The following is a 20,972-nucleotide window of genomic DNA, read 5'->3' on the forward strand; positions in this document are numbered from 1 at the left end:
TCAGTGTTGGTGTCTTTGAAGATCAACTTAGCAAGTGTGGTTTTTCCCAAACCTCCCACTTTTATTTTTCATTTTCATTTTAAAATTAATATCTTGAAGTTGGGCATGTTTATTAATTAATTGGACATCTTTTAAATTTATATTTATAAATTTTATTCAATTTATAAGTAAATAAAATGTAAAAAAATGCATAAAAATTGAATTATACAAATTTTGGAAATATGAAAAAAATAATAAAAGATCTTTAAAAGTAAATTCTTAGACTAAATTGGTTGTTCTGAAATAATTTAAAATCTAATTTTTCTAACCAGCTCGTTCAAAGATAATGGTATAGAAAACATCTAAAAAAGGACATACATTCTCTTTTTTAATTGATCTACTTGAAGTTGACACTACTATTACAAAACATTGACTTTACCGATACTTTGTTTTGTATTAAAAAAACCATTGTTTTGAAAGTACAAAAGTGAAAAAATTGTACAAAATTATTAGTACATATTTTGTAGGCAATAAGATATTCCATAGTTTCCTGCTATATTATTCCCTTGTGAGGTGGAGAGAACGACGAAAAGGTATATAACCTGTGTAAAGAAGAAAACTCTTTCTTTTAAAATTAAAAAAAAAAACTTGACAAAAACAATAATGCAATAGAAAAGCCAAAAGGTTAAACTTAGTACCTTCAACATGTTATTGAGAGAATTATCCTTCATCTATATCAACTTTTTTTATGTGTGATATCTTGTGCCAATCCTGTCCAACTTCTGGCTTTAATCTTTTGCATAATTCAGGACAGTCACAGATTCGTAAGTCTTCAAGATTTGTGAGGTGATGCATGCTATCAGGGAGTGACAAGAGATTTGGACAATTGACAATTTCAAGTATTTTGAGACAAATTAGAGATGGTAGCCACTCAGGAAGCTCCTCAAGATTGATGCAACCTTCAATTATCAAGGACTGTAAAGAATCCACAGACCCTTGTAACCACTGAGGTAAAGTGACCAGTTGTGGCAAGACATTCAAAAAAAAGAATCTTTAACCTTGAATTGGGGATTTGGCTTCCACCACCCATTGACAATTCCAACTTGTCGCAATTAGAGATCATTAAAACCTCTAAATTGTTTATGGCATGGAAGGACACCAACTTTAGACTTGCACATTCGTCCAAACACAAAGTTTTAAGTGTAGAAAGTTGTATTCCTTCAAACAATGACTCCAAATTATCACAATTACTAAAATATAAATGTTCTAAAGAAGTAAAAGTTGCAATCACTTCTTTAGGAAAATCAGGTAGTGTGGTGGTTATAGCTAAGTGACGAAGGCTAATTAGATTTTTTATTCCTTTGGGTAACGATTGTAGCTTTATGCATCCACGGAGGATCAAAGTTTGCAAATTTTGAAGTTTGCAGACTGAATCAGGGAGTTCCTTAAGTTTTTCATTTTGTGCAAGATTGAGGAATCTTAGATGTTTCAACTTTCCGATGCAGCGAGGCAGACTCTCGTATTCAGAATATTGTAAGTCTAAAATCCTCAAATATTTGCACCTTGACACCAATGTATTCAAGAAATCTTTATTGTTCCCTCCGGTATGAAAGATCATAGTTCTGAGACATGTGGGAAGATGAGCTTCACTATAAAACTTCTCTTCCTCAAAAGCCAAATGTTGGGTACTATCAGATATTTTTGAATTGCGGAGATGTATTCTTTCAAACTCGCCTTTCCCAATAGACACTGAAAGATCACTCACCAAATCATGCAATCTAAAGCGACATGCACCCCCGAAGTCAATATAATCTGAAAGAAACGATCTTGTCCACAGTTCATGCAAAAATTGACTCCCAACATCAATCGTTGATTCACCTTCCTTTGGTGGGGGAAGAAAACCAAGTGCTCCCCAAAACATAGAAACTTCAGAACTTAAGATATCAGCATCCTGTTGGTAAAGGGAAAAAAAGCAAAACATGGTTTTAAATATGAAGGAAGTTGATCGTAACTTAGTTTGAGAGCAGGCAAAATGCCATTTTCATTTTGTTTTAAATTCCAAATCTCATTGTCTCTTATGGACTCCCACTCTTTCTTATCAACCCTCGAGAACAGTGAACTTCCCACCGTTTTCACTGCCAATGGTAACCCTCCACATTTTTTTACAATTTCTTCTCCAATCTCCAATAGTTGTGGGTTTTTTTTCTCATCTCCATCTTCAAAAGCAGACTTCACAAATAAAGAACGAGAATCCTCTTCAGATAGACATTGTAGAAGGTACGAATTTGAGGATTTAGTGCGCATCATGGTAGCTATTTCATGACTCCGAGTAGTCACTAGGATTTTACTCCCTTTAACTCATCCCATCTTACATGATCCTCATTCCACACGTCATCCAACACAAGCAAGAACTTCTGACCTTGAAGTGTATTTCTCAAATGATTTTGAAGTTGCTCCGTCTCAAAGTTATTGAAGCTTTCCCTAGTTGGATTTGGAACAGAATTGATGATTTTAATGAGTACATTCTTAAGTTCAAAACCATTAGAGACACACACCCACATCTTCAAGGGAAAACATGCATCAATGTTAGTGTCATTGAAGACCAACTTTGCAAGTGTGGTTTTTCCTAGGCCTCCCATTCCCACAATGGGAATGACAGAAAGAGTTTGGTGATGAACATCTTGCACCAAAAGTTTGACTATTTGATTTTTGTCATGTTCCCTTCCTGTAACATTGGAAGGGTTTACATGAGAATGAGTCATTTCCCTCACATGCACCACACGTGTATCTTGGTCAATGATTTGGAGGCCAAACATGCTTCGTTGGGCTGCAAGTTTGGCCAACCTGGTGTTGATATCTTGAATGCGATGCGCCATTCTAAGACGATAAACAAGAGGATTACTTGTTGAGAAGAAATGGCGTACCTTCCTTGAGCAGTCGCCATAGGTTTTGACAACGTGCTTTCGCAAGGCTTCGCACTCAAAGTCATCAACTATGTCTTCAGCATCAGAAAAGACGCGCTTGACTTGTCTCAGCCATTCGCTCAGTGCACTGCTCAGCGGATTCTTTTGCTGAGCATCTAAGAGCACACCTCTGATGAGTGTCATAGTTGTTTTCATCTGTTGTAGCTCACTATGCACACCAAGCGCCAAAGAAGCTTCTTTGACGGCACGAGAAGTGACCTTCCCTATGAGTGATTCTGCAAAGCTGAAAAGAAGTGATTCCGCCATGCTGTTGTTTTGGGAGAGAAGAATGCAAAGGTAGAAAAGTTGTGTGGTGAATGATTTGACATGATTAGATTATGGTATTTATAAAACAATGGTTAGTTTGGTAAATTTTCCATACAGACAAAACTCGTATGCCGGCCTAGTACTCGAATTTATCATAAAATAAATTGTATTAGCTGGAGTTGGATTAGTGTGTGAATCTATGCTTTTTTATAATAAGTTGATTTTAGTGTAATCATGTTGCTGTCTATATTCTGACTAATTCAAATGTATTAAACAACAACCACTACCACAATCATGTTGCTGTGTATATTAGTTGTTTATAAGTTTTATATGCCAAGTTGTGATAAAAAAAATCTGTAAATGAAATAAAAAAATGAAAAATTTAGATTGAAGTGTTTTGGTTACATATTATTTTATGGTAAGTGGATCCTATTTCTTCTATTAGGTTACTTCTATTTAACACCTTCTACTCAATCCTTGCCGGCTACCAGAAAACGACTACATTAGTTTTTTTTTCCCTTTGAGGTGGGAATAAGTGGAGGATAAAAAAATTAATTTAACAAATTTGAAGTTTTATGGTCAATCCTTTAAAATGTATTAACAAATTTGTATTATTACTATTTTTAAACTAATTATTTTTAAGTAATAAATTTTGGAAGTTCTTTTTAATATATTTTTTTATTTAAAAAACGAATAAATAATAGAGATATTTTAAGAATATTTCAACTCTTATACAAGCAAGTCATCCTATGGTTCCATGAAGCCTATCAAAGACAAAATTCTAAATCAGATAAAAGTAGTAGAATAATGGCAACCTAAGACTCCTTATATTCAAAAATAAAATCAACAGAAAAACTATTCTAAACTAACTACATATATCTATCAACATACCTTGCAAATCATATAAAACCACCTTCTAAAGTTGTTTTTATAGATTTAATGCATATCAGCTGCTTAAGGCACCGATCATTGTATAAAAGGTGAACGCATAATTATTTTAAAAGTGATTTGGATTTTTAAAATTTAAATATTAATTTAAAACTAAAATTAATAAGTTACTAAATTATTGTGAATTAAAAATTAAATCATGTTAAGAATACTAAAAGACATGCGTATTTATTAGAAAATATTAAATTTAAATTAATTAAACAAATAATTAAAATAAATAGTAAAAAATATAAATAACATTAAACACAAATATTGTTGACTGTGGCTATACTAATAACTAAAAATGACATAATCATCACAATTTTTTATTTAAACATTATATATTACCAACTTGTAAGTCATTGATGCTTTAAGCTGCAATTTTCAAATTGAAAAAAGATGTTGACTAAATTTAAAACTTATTCAAATCCAATAAAACTTAATCACCTTCCACACTTTGCCCAAAAAAAAAGCTTAAAATTGCCTTGTACTACACAAATGCCTTGTAAAAGAGTTATAAATAACCTAAGTAGAAGGAGAGCAAAGTGAATAAGGGATAAAGTGAGATGTGATTTGTTGTATTCATTGAAAGTATTTACTGTATTCGTAAAGCAACACAACCAATTTCAGAAAATATTTTATCTATATTCGATAGTAACACTTAAATTTTTCTTTCTTTATTGAATCATGTATATCAAAAAAGATTTTAATTAAATGTGATAGAAACACTTAGAATTTTGTGTTGATATATCAGTTTAAAATATGTATATTTTTTGGTAAAAGAGATACTCGTATTGATTTAGTTTGGATGAGATGAAAGAACACGAACTAAATGGGTCTGAGGTGAAATCAAGCAAGAGTGGTGAAGATCCTGCGATGAAAAATTCAACTCCATAAGAGAAACGAACTACCTCTGAAATTGAATCTAAGAGTTTTAGTTCTAAACAAGATGTTTCTAAAAGTCAGAACAATTTAATAGTTTCAACTTCACCATCAACATCACCTATAGGGGGAATGTTAAGAATCAATCAGGACTAAGTTTCATTTGGTCATCAACACAAGGAAGTCCCAAATAGTATCATCATACTCAAAAAAAAAAAATATTCTCTTACTTTTAAACACAGTGTAAATTCTAATTTGTCTTAATTAAACTTAATCAACCATCTCTATCAAAATTTTGATAATCAAGCAGAGCATAACACTTAATCAATCATAAATCTCAAATGTCACATCTACACAAACAATTCCGAAAAACAAGTGAAACACCCATAAACCAAATCTCAACTCAAACACGGCTAAAAACCTCCATTCCAGCCAACCCCTAAATCTTCGAACATCATAGAGAACATTGAACGTGAGTGAACCCTTCAACAACAAAACCCTTGAACAGTACAAAAAATAGAAGAATGAAAAATTGCTTACCTATTTGGAGCAAACACAGAAACCGGCACACTTCAGCTGAAGAAAAATGTTTTTGGAAGAATGGAGACTGAAGAATAAGGAAGAAATAAGCCTTCAGCGAAAACCCTGAACAGTAAAAAAAAGAACAGAAAATTGCTTAACTTATTTCGAGCAAATGCAAAAACCAACACACTTCAACGGAAGAAATAAGAAGAACGAAAAAGTGAAAAGTGAAACCATTACCTATTTGGCACACTTCAGCAGAATGAAGAAGAAATAATTCAACCGTAAAGAATTTAGCCCAAAAGTTTTAGGGTAAATTTTTTTAATACATTTAAAATTTTATCATTTGAAGACCCACGATTTTCTAACTATTGTCTCGTGGTTCACAGTGGTTTAAAGTGTTTATGATTTAGGGTTTTGTTATGATATTATAAAATTCAGACACTCCTCTTGCGTGTCAGTATTATATCGAACATCGACATTCGTATGATCTTAGTAGGATATGTATCCATGAAGTGTCCAATTCAAAAAATATTTGTTATATTTTTTATAATTTTAGTACGCTTCTAACACAATTTAAAAAAAAAATACATTAATTTTCTAAAAATTTATTGTAAATTTTTTTATTATGATTATAAAAATAAGAAAAAAAATCATTTTGAACAGTCATAAAAAGTCATAAAAAATATCTTTCTGCTCTAAAAAATAATCAAAGACATACTTGTGCATATAAATCTTTATTGTCAATTTATATAATTTATAATTATATAATATATAAATCTGTATCCATGTATCCTACGTTTTAAAAATTATACGTATCTTTGTGTCTGTGTCTTTGTCTGTATCGTATTAATGTCCGTCCTTTATTTCTGGGCTATAGGTTATGGCTGGGCTATGCTATAGGTTAAAAGGCATTTTGAAAAGTAATGAATGGAAGGAATATTAGTCAAATGGAATAAAAGGATTTTAAAACAAAATTGTACATTAATTTTTATATGTGATTGACTCTGCACAAATAGACACCCCAACAACCAAACTACTAAACTACAAAAGTCTTTACTTGGGGTGTTTGATCTAATTGAATATATTAGTACAACTGGGAATAGTGCATTCAAAATTTATTATAACTCATTTTCATTTGGGTTGAACCTCTGTAGTGTCTTCAGCGTAATATCTGTCTTTCTATGATCCTATCTCAACCTTACAAAGATGCACGTTATAAAACATCTTGTTGACTTTTCATAAACGTGTGCAACCTCGAAACCTTTGAACAAAGAATGATTTTCACTGCCAAGGTAACATCACCCACCAATTTTCATCTTCCAAAATAGAATTTTGCTACAATCAGAGCTCTCCAATATTGACTAGACTTTTCACAGTACTTCATGATGCCAAGATAAGATTCAGAACAAAACCATTTCTCTCTGCATTCTTATCTACCCAAAGTCATGGCCGAATCACTCATTTTCGCGGTTGCAGAATCACTTATAGTGAAGCTCGCTTCTCGAGCTGTCGAACAAGCTTCTTTGGCGTTGGGTGTGTACCAAGACCTACAACAGATGAAAAAGACCATGGCAATGATCAAAGCTTTCCTGTTAGACGCTGAGCAAAAGAGGCAGCAGAACAATGCTTTGAGCGAGTGGCTAAGACAGATTAGGCAGGTGTTCGCCCGCGCAGAAGACATAGTTGACAACTTTGAGTGCGAAGTGTTGCGGAAGCGCGTTGTCAACACTCATGGCAGCTTCTCCAGGAAGGTATGTCGTTTGCTTTCAACTAAGAATCCTGTGATTTACCGTTTTATAATGGGGCGTGAGATAAAAGACATCAAGAAGCAGTTAGAGAAGGTTTTAGCTTATGGGCACATGTTTGGTCTTCAAAGCAGTGACAACGACACAGTTGTTGTGCATACGAGGGAAATGACTCATTCACATGTAAATGTCTCGAATGTGGTCGGAAGAGAACATGATAAACAGAAGATAATAGAGCTTTTGCTGCAAGATGGTGATTATGACAGAAGTGTCTCAGTAACTTCCATTGTGGGATTTGGAGGCTCGGGAAAGACCACGCTCGCAAAGGTAGTGTTCAATGACACCAAAGTTGAGGAATTTTTCACGTTGAAGATGTGGGTGTGTGTGTCTAATGATTTTGAACTCAGGAATGTGCTTATTAAAATTCTTAACTCTGCTCCTAACCCCACCAATGAAAAGTTCAAAAATTTAGAGACTGACCAACTTCAAAATCGTTTGAGAAATACCCTTCACCGTCAGAAGTTCTTGTTGGTCTTAGACGATGTATGGAACGAGAATCATGTTAAATGGGGTGAGTTGAAGGAAATCATAGACATGGTAGGTGATGAAGGGAGTAAAATCTTGGTGACTACTCGTAGTCACTCGATAGATGCCATGATGCGCACTAAATCCTCTAACTCTTACTTTCTAAAAGGCCTTTCTGAGGAGGATTCCTTATCTCTGTTTGTGAAATCGGCTTTTGATGATGGAGAAGGGAAGAATCATCCAGAGTTGATGGAGATTGGGAGACAAATTGTGAGAAAATGTGGAGGAATACCATTGGCGGTGAGAACTTTAGGAAGTTCTCTGTTCTCAAGGGTTGATAAAAAAGAATGGGAGAATATAAGAGACAACGAGATTTGGAACTTAAAACAAAATGAAAATGACATTTTGCCTGCTCTTGAATTGAGCTACGATCAACTACCTTCCCATTTGAAACGATGTTTTGCTTGCTTCTCTCTTGCCTCCAAGGACTTTGATGTTTCTAGCTCTTATGTTGCTCTGCTGTGGGAGGCACTTGGTTTTCTTTCCCCATCCAAGGAAAGCAAAACAACACATGATGTTGCTAATGAATTTTTGCGTGAGCTATGGTCAAGATCTTTTCTCACAGATTTTCTTGACATGGGGAGCACATGCAGATTTAAATTACATGATTTAGTCCGTGATCTTGCAGTGTACGTTGCCAAAGGTGAGTTTCAAATATTGTATCCCCACAGCACAAGTATATCTGAGCATGCCCAACACTTGTCATTCATTGAAAATGATATGCTTGGCCAAGATCTCGTTCCCATAGGTCTAAGAACTATCATTTTTCCCATGGAAGCTACTAATGATGCTTTCTTGAATACCTTGTTGTCGAGGTGCAAATACCTCAGAGTTCTAGACTTGAGTTATTCTATATACGAGAGTTTGCCTCACTACATTGGAAAGTTGAAACATTTAAGATATCTCAATCTTTCAGGTAACCAAAAACTTAAGGGACTCCCGGATTCAGTGTGCAAACTTCAGAATTTGCAAACTTTGGACCTCAGAGGTTGCATAAAGGTACAAAAACTGCCCAAAGGAATTAGAAAGTTAATCAGCCTTCGTAGGCTGCTTGTAACCACAAGGCAACCAGATTTCCCTGACAAAGAGATTTCAAATTTGGCTTCTATAGAAACATTAGAACTCTATTCTTGTGATAATTTGGAGTCATTGTTCCAAGCTATACAACCTAGTAGTCTTAAGTTTTTGCATCTTTCTGGTTGTGGGGGTTTAAAGTCTCTTTCCTTTCATGTCATTGCAAATTTAGAGAGTTTGGTTATCTTCAAATGCAGTAAGATGGAATTGTCAATGGGCCTTAGCAACCTTAGTTCCATACCTGATTCAAGGTTAAAATTGCTTGTTCTTCAAAGTTTGCCACAGTTGGTCACTTTGCCCGAGTGGTTGCAAGGATCTTTGAACACACTGCATTCCTTGCTAATTGTTGACTGCAACAATCTTGAGGAGCTTCCTGAGTGGCTGTCAACTTTGACCTGTCTCAAACTACTTATAATTGAACATTGTCCAAGGTTGATCACACTCCCTGACAGCACGCGTCACCTCCGAAACCTTGAACATTTGGAAATCAATGATTGTCCTGAATTATGCAAAAGATGTCAGCCAGGAGTTGGATTGGATTGGCACAAAATATCCCACATCAAACAAGTTATCATTGGTGAACCAGAAGAGTAGAAGGAACTCTTGGATAACACAGTCAAGAAGTTTAAGGTATCAACTTTGGCTTTTGACAACTTTCTTTTTCTATTTTGAAAGAATCAAATTTTCTGATGTACATATAACTTTATACACCAACAATGCCCTATACATATGTAATTGAACATCATTAGCATATTGACTAGGACCCTTTTCCATATGGCAAAAAGGGCATTTTATCCTCTTCAGAAGGGACAGCAAGGGTATACCTTCAATTCACAGAAGATATGTGATAAGCCTTAGGTGTTATGGGGTTCCCTAGTTCCCATATCAGATTAGTATGAAATATTAGGTAGAGTGTTTAAGTGTTTGGTTCTTCTCCTTTAATAGCTAGCTTTTGAGGGTAAGTTCCCAAATACTTGATACTTGATACTTACCAATAGTTTAATTGCGTGACTTTCCTAGAACTATTGAAACACTTAGTTTAATTCAATGTTTTAAATATGATCTTAACTTTGTGAAACATTAAGAACATTCAGAGTTATAACTTTAGACTCTGTTTTATCTTTTCTGTATATTGACTTCCAAATGATAATCCAGTGATTCAATTCATGGCTATCTCTAAGCGAAAAGACAAAATCATATAATCATCTGGAAATATTTTCATGCATATTTTCGGACAATATTCTAACTTTTATTTTTTCCCTCTGTATTTTCTGTTAAATTTGTAGCTGTGATTTTGTATGTGATCTTGTCCACATCCCCAGCCGCTAGGCAACGATAAATAACAATGGCTGAATTCCAGATCCCCACAGATTTTGATGGAAGGCTCTTTTCTTGCTGATGGTTACGAGACTCTTCTTAATGATGTGTCCATGTCAGACGTCCGTATCGGATACCGACACTCATACGATACTTGTATGACACATATAGGTGAATTGTCAAATTCAAAAAATACTTCTTAGATGTCTGACAATTCTATACGACCCTAATACAATTGTAAAAATGAAAAATACATTAATTTTTTAAAAACTCAAACTTATTGTATAAATCTTTATTATGATTATAAAAATAAGGAACAAATCATTTTGAATCATGAGAAACATCTTTACGATAAAAAAAAATTAAAACATATTTTTTCATATAAATTTTTATTATTAAATTATATAATTCATAATTATATAATATATAGATATGTGTTTTACATTTTAAAAATTATATATATCTCCGTATTATATTAGTATTCATGTCAAAATATCTGTGTTATATTGATGGGCTATCTCTTTATGTGCAAGTAAGAATGTTATTCTTTAAGAAAATATAAGTTTAACATAAAAATTTACTGTCAAATTTTATGCATAAATATTTGACTAAAATCTAAAAAATGAAATGACTTTTCAAATTCAAGATTACATATTATCAGAACAGCCACAAAATTGAAAACATACATTGCAGAAGCAACCAACAAAGTAACTACATTCAATTCATTTATTTCTTGATATCTTCTTTGCCATCTGCAAGAGTATGAACTTAGCGAATCAGTTGAAATAAATATGAAGGAAACACATTTCATGGAAAAGAAAATCTGTAAAACATTGGCAAAAAGAAAGATGCTACAGTAAATGATAAGCAAAGAACACTTCAATGATTAAAATTGGGATTAGAGATCACTGCATGATTGATGTTGTTCAGTCTATCAGAGATGATGTTAGTGCAAACCTTGACATGTGTGTCTAGAGGCACCGTCACACTGATTCATTGGATCTTCTGTAACACCACTTTGCTGTTTGACATAACTTATTAAAATATCAATAACTTTATATAAAAAAGTAGATTTTATTAATTAAATTATAACTTTGAATAAGATGAAACAGATTCAATTGTTAATGGCCCTGATGGGTTTATACAAAAATGGAAAAAAGAATCTATTTATAATCCATTAAGTTTGACTTGTAGAACTTAAGGCATGTTCTTAGATACCTTAACTTTCTCCTAATCACACAATTTTTTTATCTTGCATGCATTCTATTGCAATGGAAGAGAAGAAAACCTTCATGCAAAAAGTAACCTACCCCACCTCACTTGCATTCTTTTACCCTTTTAGATATTCTATCAAATTCCTCTTCCCAAATGTTTCTCATTGTCCAAAAGGGTTCCATTATTAACAAACAACACCCCATTGATCATTTCTCATTGTCACCAAGGGTAATGGTTCTCTATCTCATTTCACATATTCAACTGTAGAAATGAGGTTCTTATAGCATTAGAAGATCTATAGAATATGACAGCAAACAAGTTTCATTTGTCTTAACTATGGGAGGTTTGAAGGCCTCTAAGATAGAACTTGTGAGAAAGAAGGTTTGGGTTCCATTTAGTATACATAGCAAAGGGTTGAAGGGTTCCAAATTAGCACTGGTGAGATCAAAAGTTCTTTTCTTTATGTTTTATGTTTATGACTTTCTTTGATTTACCAAACTGCATCATTCCCAACAAAATTGTGAATCAAGTTCTTTTGCAAAATTATTTCATTTTCTATATATAACATTGCATAGCTTTACCACATCATTCCAATTCAACACAATATGCATACGGCTAACATTATCCACAAACCCAAATTTTGAACACAATTTTTCTTTTGTTTATCGAAAAAAAAAATTTACACAAATATTTTCCAATCATATACTAATTTAGAATCTAAAATATTAGTAATCTGGATAACTAATTTAGATACCAATTTAGAAATTATTAATAATAGAAATCACTTTAGATATAAATAATTTTTTAGTCTCTAAATTAGTATCCAATTTAATTAATATAGTGACTAATTATTTTTTGTCTTTAAATTTAGTTTTTATTTAATATTTTTTTTTAGTGTGTTTGGATTAGGTTAGGATAATTTTACTTGAATACTTTTGATTTTGGTTCAATAATTTAACTGTCTAAATGTTAAATTTAGGCAACTAATTGAGTTTTTATAGATTATGCATATCATGGTTTTGATACAAATATTTGTGTTGCTATATATTTGGTTTTGAAGTTAAACATTTGCAGGTGAAGTTGAAGAATGGCGCACTCATCTGCGAACTCAATTTCAAGATATATAGATTTAGAAGAAAGCAAGTAATTTATTTGAAGAGGAATTCATCTTTCATTTGAATCTTGGGTAAGCAAAAGCTATATTTTATAATAAACCTAATACGTCATTATTCACTAATTCTCACACATAATTAGAGAAGTTTTGTGTTACTTCTTAAGATGGTAAATAAGATATATCTTGCAAAAACAGTGAAAAGGGATATTGTGTGTACAAACTATTCTCTTTAACCCTTTCAATATAATGATATTCCATATTAAAGCTAATTATATCAAAAGTTGTGAAAACAAATAACCAAACAAAGTAAAAGGAAAATATATCAATGAGAGAATATTATTGGATCAAATTTCACTAAACTTACTTATAATCTTTTTCAACAATGCATGTGATTACTTTCATTTCCTATATATTGAAGTTGTTAATATAATTAATTATATTTTAACTCTTTTTAATAATCATCAATTCCTCCATAATAATCAAAGAGAATCGGTATTAGTGTTTCTAGAAATCTGATTAATTAAGTAATTCACCATTTCAAATCAAGTTCGAAATTATGGTTTTTCAATCAATCTTTAAAATCTGAGATCAAGTTTTGATTTTCCAAATATTCCCAATATTAAGAATAGAAAAAAATCAATAACATAAAGAAAAAAAATCATATATATATATATATATAATTCTTATTTATTTTCTATAATCATTTGATATTTATATAATTGTATTTCTTGGTACTTGACATGAAAGAAGAGGAAATATTTTTTATTTGAATCATTGATAATATTATGTTATTTTTTTAAACATGAATGGTGAATGTGGCAGGTACAAATATATGGGATAATCAATAAAAATGTACTGAAAAAAAAAGTTTATATCCATTAAATATAAAAATATAAATAGAGATATATTTTTACTTAAAAATGAAGATAAAATTAGTGAAACTCAAATCAGCCTTATATGTTACCTCTCAAACCACACTCCGTCTAAATAATACCCATTATATGTTACAAAAAATTAACACAAGATGTTTACAAAATATTTTAAATTTTATTTTTATTTTTTTATTTATATAAATTTATTAAATATTTACTGATAACCATTAGTACCATTAAATAGATATAAAATACAAGAATAATCAATCACGTAACGCATACATGATTAATATAATATAAACGTTTGAGAATGCACGATTGATTCTCGTAAAATTAGTATGAAATAAATATATCTACAAAAAAAATGAAACAAAAACAGTATCCAGATCCAAAAGTCACTTGTAAATTAACAGATTTTTTTCTGCGATATTACATTTACGTATGATTGACCAACATTAGTCTAAAATAATTAATTGTCATTGTTAAACTTAGATTAAAATTATTTGAGTAATTTCTTCATTAAAAAAATTGAAAATATTAAATTGGTCCTTCAATTGACATTGAATTAATTTTCAAATTATAATTTTTAACTATTGCATGACATTGATATTTCATTCAATAAATAATTTTAAAAAAAAATAGCCCAGATTTCACACCTTTGCAAAATAAAACACAAATTCTGATTTTTTTTAATTGAATATCCAACAAAAAAATTCATATAACGAGTTTTCATTAAAAAAATATTTTGTTTAGAATTTTTTTATTACAACTTTTCACAAAATAACATGGTCAAACAGAAAAAAAAAAGTTTGTGTTTGACACTAATTAATGGTAACTACAGTTACCCTAAATAAAACAAAACATTTTTTTTATTGAGGATTCCATAAATAATTTTTTTATTAGATACTAAAACTTTATTTAAGTCTAAAATTTATATTTGAAAAAGTTATTTATTATAATACAATTTATACATTTACAAGTGTATTTAAAATATTTTTCTTGTATTGCAATGAGCATAAGTACTAGTTATTATAATATAATATTCATTGAACTTTGTATAATCTGGGTTTTACTTAACTGAGGGAGGCTTCTGTGAATTTTGCACCTATCTGGTGTCAAACAGATGCAACCTGTTCATCATTTTATGTTGATTTTCCTATCTCATATTCAATTAAATGACATAATATAATAAACGTAACATGATTTAATTTGCTCCTTTGCTTCAATATACTGCTTCATTCACTGTGTTATCTGTGAGAGAAAAGCATGGGGTCATGGAAGCCTTTCGATCTCTTTTAGCTGTGACATATTCACAATTTTTTCTTTCGTGTCAAAGTGGTGTTCATTGTTAATCCAAATCCTCATTATGTGCTCTTTGACTGTTTCTAGTTTTCATTGGTTGTTTGTTGATCAACTACTGAATACTAGAAGAAAGGTGGTAAACTTCTATAAGCGAATTCCATTGTTTGAGAGGAGGTTGTTCTCAAGAAACATGCCCCTTTTAATGTTATTTTCTGGCATAAGGTAAAGATTATTGCTTTCACTGTATTTGTTCTTTCAATTCAACTGTGTTTCTTCATCACTGCACTGTTTTATTACTTTGATTCAACTTGGATGAAGTTTTCCTTGTTTTACTAGTTGTGGTAGATATTAAATTCGTGATGTTATGCTTCCAGGAATGCTCTGGCAGAGGATGAACTAGGCCTGGAAATACTGCATATTTCACTCCCCACTACTCTGGCTTTGGCAGCAGACCCTATTGCTTCTCTGATTGATACTGCATTCATCGGCCACATAGGTTTGATTAACATTTTCCTCGAAAACTGTTATACATTTAACTTTTGTGAATATTTATGATGTTTGGTTCTGACTAATAATGCTACCTGTTTGGAGATTTTGCTTTTTCATATGCACAAGTGGTGTCTAAAGTCCAGTTTTAGGCCTACAATAAGATATTGGTTGTGGATTTGACCTTATCAAGTTTCATATTTGAGGAAAAATTTAGATGCCCACATTGTGAATGCAGATATCCATTTTTTTTTATCAATAAGTAAAAAGTTAATAAATGTGAATATTTCAAGATATTCAACCCTATTATGTACTACATGACCACCTAGTTGGATAAGGCCTTTGTTTTTTATGTTATATTATGAATGCTGGTGATGAAGAGGACACAGGGTAAACTTGTGAAAGGTCATAATGGTAACATTTTCACCAGTCATAGACTTGAAATCTAGAAAGTAGGACATGTCCTGGAGATTGAGGGGCCTATAGCAGTGTTACAAATGTAGCTAACTATGTTTATTGTCTTAATACTTCTCTTCTCTTGTGTCCTTGCTCATAAATAATTGAAGTGATGGAACAATGATAACAGCAAAAGACTATCCCATTAGGGATGAAACAATGCTAAATATTTCCATGAACTGTTAGATCTATAGATAGGAATTTCCCTTTCATATTTTTTTTTGTCCATTTTCCAGTTATTAGCTTGTGATTTGACTGCATTAAGTTATATTATGAAATGCTATTTTGTAGGTCCTGTGGAGCTTGCTGCTGTGGGAGTCTCCATTGCTATTTTCAATCAAATCTCAAAAATTACAATAATTCCACTTGTCAGTGTTACAACCTCTTTGGTTGCTGAGGAAGATGCTGCTGAACAAAATCATCAGTCAGAAAAAGAAATTCTGCTTGAGGAATCTGTTGTAAATAGGAGTGTAAAGGTGGATATACACCACCAAGCAGAGAAAGCTGGTAATCATCAGTCAGAAAAAGAAATTCTGCTTGAGGAATCTGTTGTAAATGAGAGTGTAAAGGTGGATGTACAGGACCAAGCAGAGAAAGCTGGTACATATATTTTTCAAGGATAAAAGAAACCACTAAAATTTCTGAATTTGTATTTGATGGTTCATTCAATTAAGGCTTTTCTGGTTTACTCTGTAAGTATTAATTTTATTTTTATCTACATTTTGAAGGCAACACTTTTTCAAAAAATGTTGATAAAAAGGCTACACTTGACCGTGGCAAAGCCTATATTCCATCAGCATCATCAGGAATAGTTATTGGTGGTGTGCTTGGGGTTCTACAAACTCTCTTTCTCATTTTTGCAGCTAAACCAATGTTGAATTACATGGGCGTTGATTCTGTGAGTACTTTCTAAACAAACCATGAAATGAATCACTTGGGCTGGCTTAATAATGTGTCTTTTAGTCCCTAGAAGTTAATCATCTTTGGTTCTATTCCCTGACTTTTAAAACTCTTAGTTTTCATCCCTATATGCTTAAATACCCAAAGTTTAGTCCTTAAAATCATAAGTTTCTGTCCTCTACATCGTTAGTTTTAACTAAAGTTTGGGTATTTCAAAACTCTAGCGAGGAAAACTTATGGTTTTAAAAGTAAGGGACTAAAACCAAAGATGACCCATTTTCCAAGTAAAAACACCATTAACCCTTGAATAATTGTTTGAAGGTAACTTTAATGTTTTATTTTTTGTTTATAGCTTTTGAAGACTTTAAATCACTGTCATATTACTTCTCATGCAGAATTCTCCTATGTTCAAACCAGCACAACAATACTTGACATTGAGATCATTCGGTGCACCAGCAGTTATTATCTCTATGGCAATTCAAGGAGTTTTTCGTGGAATCAAAGATACCAAAACTCCTTTGTATGCTACAGGTACTTCATGTTTTCTTTTACAAAGGGACTAATTAGCATTTCTGTATATTCTTTATGTTGTTTCATGTGCATCAATTCAAATTTCTTGAATCAGATCTTGACAGAGACTAGAGGATTAGTGGAGATCAATTAAAATTTATTTCTAAACACAAATTAAGAACTACCTTATTCTCATTCAGTAACTTGTGAAACTTGATTGCAGTAATGGGAGATGCAACAAATATCCTTTTGGATCCATTGCTTATGTTCGTAGTGCGGTTGGGAGTCAATGGAGCAGCCATTGCCCACATTTTCTCCCAGTAAGTTCAACTTGAGAGTCATTTATGATTAAGGATATACCCCACAGACAAGATATTCCAACTGATGTCACATTGCACTCTTGTTTCTCATTTCACTTACTGGTGACATGATTTAACAGGTACTTGATAGCCATAATGCTGCTGCGGAGTTTGATGAAACAAGTTGTTCTTCTGCCTCCCACAATGAAAGACTTTCAATTTGCGAAGATTCTGAAAAATGGTTATTTACCTATTCCTTCTCTACTTTTAAAATCTCCTGCTTCCCAATTTCTTATAATTAAACAGCTGAACCTGCATGTTAGTTTTATCAAAACAGGCTTTAAAAATTTGATCAGCAGAATCACTTGTTTATCCGATAGCAACTTTCTTGCTTATGATTTTATTGTGCAGTCTTCTTTTCAGTAGCTTACTTCAGAAACTTATCTGACAGTTCTCGTTTAATAATGTCATCTTTAATGTGCACTGCTTTATGTTTATAACGAGTGAAACTGAAACTTTGGTTGAGTTCAAAAATCTATCCTAATATTGAATGTTCCTTTTCTTGGACTAAATAATCACAACAAAAATGGCTTAATTTGGAAAATAGTGAGGATCTTTCAATACCTCTTATTACAGTTAAATATAAAATGACAAGAAAACGCAAGCATCCTGATTCTTTGGGCTGTCTGATCTGAATGTGAAAAGTTCCCTTTTCTCTTGTCATAAATTTCAGGGAAAGAAACAGTGTTATGGGGATCCTAAACTTTTTTTCCTACTGCTTGAACTTGATCAATGTCTTGTAGTGTTCTAAATATTTTTGACACATTCTTAAGGACAAGTTTCTAACTCAGTTTTCTTCCTTGTTGTAGGGTTTCTGTTGTTGGTTAAAGTTGCAGCTGTGACTTTCTGTGTGACCTTGTCTGCATCCCTAGCAGCAAGGAAAGGATCAACAACTATGGCTGCATTTCAAATCTGCTTACAAATTTGGATGGCAACATCTTTGCTTGCTGATGGATTGGCTGTTGCTGGACAAGTATGTAATTGATAATTTCTCCAAAAACCTACTTCGAAAGTTTATTTGAAATACCAAAATAAATACACTACTATGTGAAAGATTTGGCACAAATGAATCCCGAGTAAACCCATGTAAAAGAGCATACATCACTTTCAACCCAAAACATTAAAACAATAACTTTTTGAGTCTTTTTTGTCTTACATTTTGTTCTTATTGTCCATTTCTATCTAACATGGGACTCTAACTCACACTTCTCCATCTGACATCTAAGATTTCCAATATTTTAAATGGATTTATCAGTGATAGCAAACTATTATTAACTGTTATCAGACATTTTTCTGCCTAGATTCAGCTGATGTCAATACCATAATTGGCATGTGCCAGGAAGACACATTGAAACTTCTTAGTGGAACTTCTATACCATGATTGTCAAGCCTATTTAAAGCATATACAAATTTCTTATTGATTGCATTTAGTGAGTTTTTACATGCTCCTGTGTAGCATTTGCCTCAGAATCTTCATTCATGTTAAACGAAGACAGCTTATACCATAAACCATAACATGAAAGGGAAGAGAAAGAAAGCAATTTTTGTATTGGTTGCATAACCATACTATTATCCATACTTGATTCATATTTAAGGAAAAAAACATGACAAATCTGTCTAAAATCATAAATGTTATCAGCAAAAGATTACAAATCTGTCCAAAATCAGACTAATTCTTCTACTTGACTAAACATTACCACTAACACAAACAAACATAGCTATAACAGTAAAAACAAAGGTAATTTTGAAGAGTTTTACGTAATGTTGCAATTAATTGCATGCATTCCCATGTTCTCCTTATGATATCTATCATCATTCACGTATCAATCTTCACTCCGGATGTTTTTATTTACCAAATGTAAGTTCCTTTTATACATTCAAGTCAATATAGATAATAGTGAGATTCTTTTCAGGCTATCATTGCAAGTGAATTTGCTAAAAGGGATTACAAAAAGGTTATCGAATCTGCCTCCCGTGTGCTGCAGGTATTTCAACTTGTCACTTTAATATTTTTATTTAGCTATTCATGCTCTTAATTCACCTGTCTTGAGTAATTTTATTTTGCAGCTTGGCTTGATTCTTGGGCTGGTTCTCTCAGTCCTTCTTTTGAGTCTACTTCCCTTTGGTTCTAAGTTATTTACAAATGACAGCAATGTTCTGCAACTTATCAGTATTGGCATTCCAGTAAGTAATATCAATATTTGCTATTTGCTTATCTGTTTTTCCTCTCTTTTACTTGATGAATACTTGTTCAGTATGTTGCTGCTACTCAACCCATCAATGCTTTGGCATTTGTTTTTGATGGAATCAACTATGGGGCATCAGATTTCACATACTCTGCTTACTCAATGGTAAGTTAATCAGAAAAATTGCTTCTTCTGTTGTTCATGGTTCATTAATACTGATCAGCCTTTTGCCTTTGAAAACAAGGAAAAAAGGATATTGTGAACATTGACCTACCAGTTAATTCTTGTTATCTTTTCCTTTTTCATAATTTTCACTTTGAAAGAATTATTGCAACTCCTCCTTTCTGCTGTGAATCAGCTTATTTCCCCATTGTGGCTTATGTACTTGCTATTACTCCCAGATTTTGGTGGCATTGGTGAGCATATGTAGTTTATATGTGCTGTCCTCAAGCTTTGGCTTTACTGGTATCTGGATTGCGTTGTCTATTTACATGTCTCTAAGGATATTTGCAGGGTTTTGGAGGTAACTTCTGCTACAAATAAAAGACACCCCTGAGTTTTAGAGACATTTTTCCTTCATTTCTTTTGAGACCACTGTTCTTTTCAAACAAAAAGAAATTGAACAGAAGTACTAACATAACAAATTATAACGTTTATGAACTTTGGTATGCAGGATTGGTACTGCATCAGGACCTTGGAGCTTCCTTACTGAAAACTCTAATTCGATCCAGTAGTTCCATGCTGTTTTTAACCATTGTGAGATTTGGTATTCTGATTCTAACGTGCACAGTAGAAGCAGCATTGAAGAGATACCCCATCATGGAGTACCACTGCTTCAGCTACTTCTTCCTCTTCTAAGGGTGGTGGCTCTTTTGAAATGATTGTTTTTATCTGAAGTGATTTTTTTACTCCACATGAATTCACTTGTATATATGTATATGAAAGGCAATGTTCGTATATAGATGAGATTTTAGGAAAGAAAGAGCAAACTATATCTGCTTTTTTAATTGAACATGAATGCTTCGGTTCTCAATTGGAAGATCTTGAACATGTATCTAAATTGTTTATGGATAAGGATGCAAAGAAGTGTTGATCTCATGCTTGGGACTAGATAAGTGATCAAGGGATCTAAGGATCGTTAATTCGTTATGGAATAATCATTTAATTGAAGAGAATGATTTTGCTGTGAATAATCAAAGGATTTTGCATCTTGAGTTTCATGTGAGTACCCGTTCAACTCAAATCTATTGGGAAAGTGAAGGAAAAAGTTTGAACTAAGGTAGCTGGGTAACACCTATGACATCTACC

General features: G+C 32.4%; 2 protein-coding genes and 1 pseudogene across 4 annotated transcripts; 2 read left to right on the forward strand and 1 right to left on the reverse strand.

Annotated features, from left to right (window-relative positions):
• Positions 1-342: 342 nt before the first annotated feature.
• LOC137830583 (disease resistance protein RGA2-like) lies at positions 343-5,756 on the reverse strand (annotated as a pseudogene).
• Positions 5,757-6,626: 870 nt separating this feature from the next.
• LOC137830584 (putative disease resistance protein RGA3) lies at positions 6,627-10,598 on the forward strand. 2 transcript variants are annotated; one of them, XM_068638019.1, is made up of 3 exons: positions 6,794-8,516; positions 8,790-9,577; positions 10,234-10,598. In XM_068638019.1, the coding sequence occupies exons 1-2, from the start codon at positions 6,989-6,991 to the stop codon at positions 9,539-9,541; spliced, it is 2,280 nt and encodes a 759-aa protein (XP_068494120.1). In that variant the 5' UTR covers positions 6,794-6,988; the 3' UTR covers positions 9,542-9,577; positions 10,234-10,598. The 2 variants fall into 2 exon arrangements, with proteins under 2 accessions (XP_068494119.1, XP_068494120.1); XM_068638018.1 differs by having other exon boundaries at positions 6,627-9,577.
• Positions 10,599-11,496: 898 nt separating this feature from the next.
• On the forward strand, positions 11,497-20,761 carry LOC137830585 (protein DETOXIFICATION 42-like). 2 transcript variants are annotated; one of them, XM_068638021.1, is made up of 15 exons: positions 11,497-11,917; positions 12,554-12,665; positions 14,855-14,989; positions 15,142-15,263; positions 16,001-16,309; positions 16,438-16,607; positions 17,005-17,140; positions 17,343-17,439; positions 17,559-17,659; positions 18,288-18,451; positions 19,392-19,463; positions 19,546-19,662; positions 19,734-19,829; positions 20,066-20,187; positions 20,338-20,761. In XM_068638021.1, exons 3-15 carry the CDS (start codon positions 14,958-14,960, stop codon positions 20,396-20,398), a joined length of 1,599 nt encoding a protein of 532 aa, XP_068494122.1. In that variant the 5' UTR covers positions 11,497-11,917; positions 12,554-12,665; positions 14,855-14,957; the 3' UTR covers positions 20,399-20,761. The 2 variants fall into 2 exon arrangements, with proteins under 2 accessions (XP_068494122.1, XP_068494121.1); XM_068638020.1 differs by lacking the exons at positions 11,497-11,917; positions 12,554-12,665 and having other exon boundaries at positions 14,560-14,989; positions 20,338-20,619.
• The last annotated feature ends 211 nt before the right edge of the window (positions 20,762-20,972 follow it).

Source organism: Phaseolus vulgaris, chromosome 7 (assembly GCF_000499845.2).
Source record: "Phaseolus vulgaris cultivar G19833 chromosome 7, P. vulgaris v2.0, whole genome shotgun sequence".
NCBI classification, from domain to species: Eukaryota; Viridiplantae; Streptophyta; class Magnoliopsida; order Fabales; family Fabaceae; genus Phaseolus; species Phaseolus vulgaris.

Coding starts and splice junctions, on each gene's coding strand:
- LOC137830585 (XM_068638020.1), top strand. CDS start 14,832: ATGTGCTCTTTGACTGTTTCTAGTTTTCATTGGTTGTTTGTTGATCAA. Junction 16,310..16,437: donor GGACCAAGCAGAGAAAGCTG/GTACATATATTT, acceptor TACATTTTGAAG/GCAACACTTTTTCAAAAAAT. Junction 19,830..20,065: donor CATACTCTGCTTACTCAATG/GTAAGTTAATCA, acceptor TATTACTCCCAG/ATTTTGGTGGCATTGGTGAG.
- LOC137830584 (XM_068638018.1), top strand. CDS start 6,989: ATGGCCGAATCACTCATTTTCGCGGTTGCAGAATCACTTATAGTGAAG.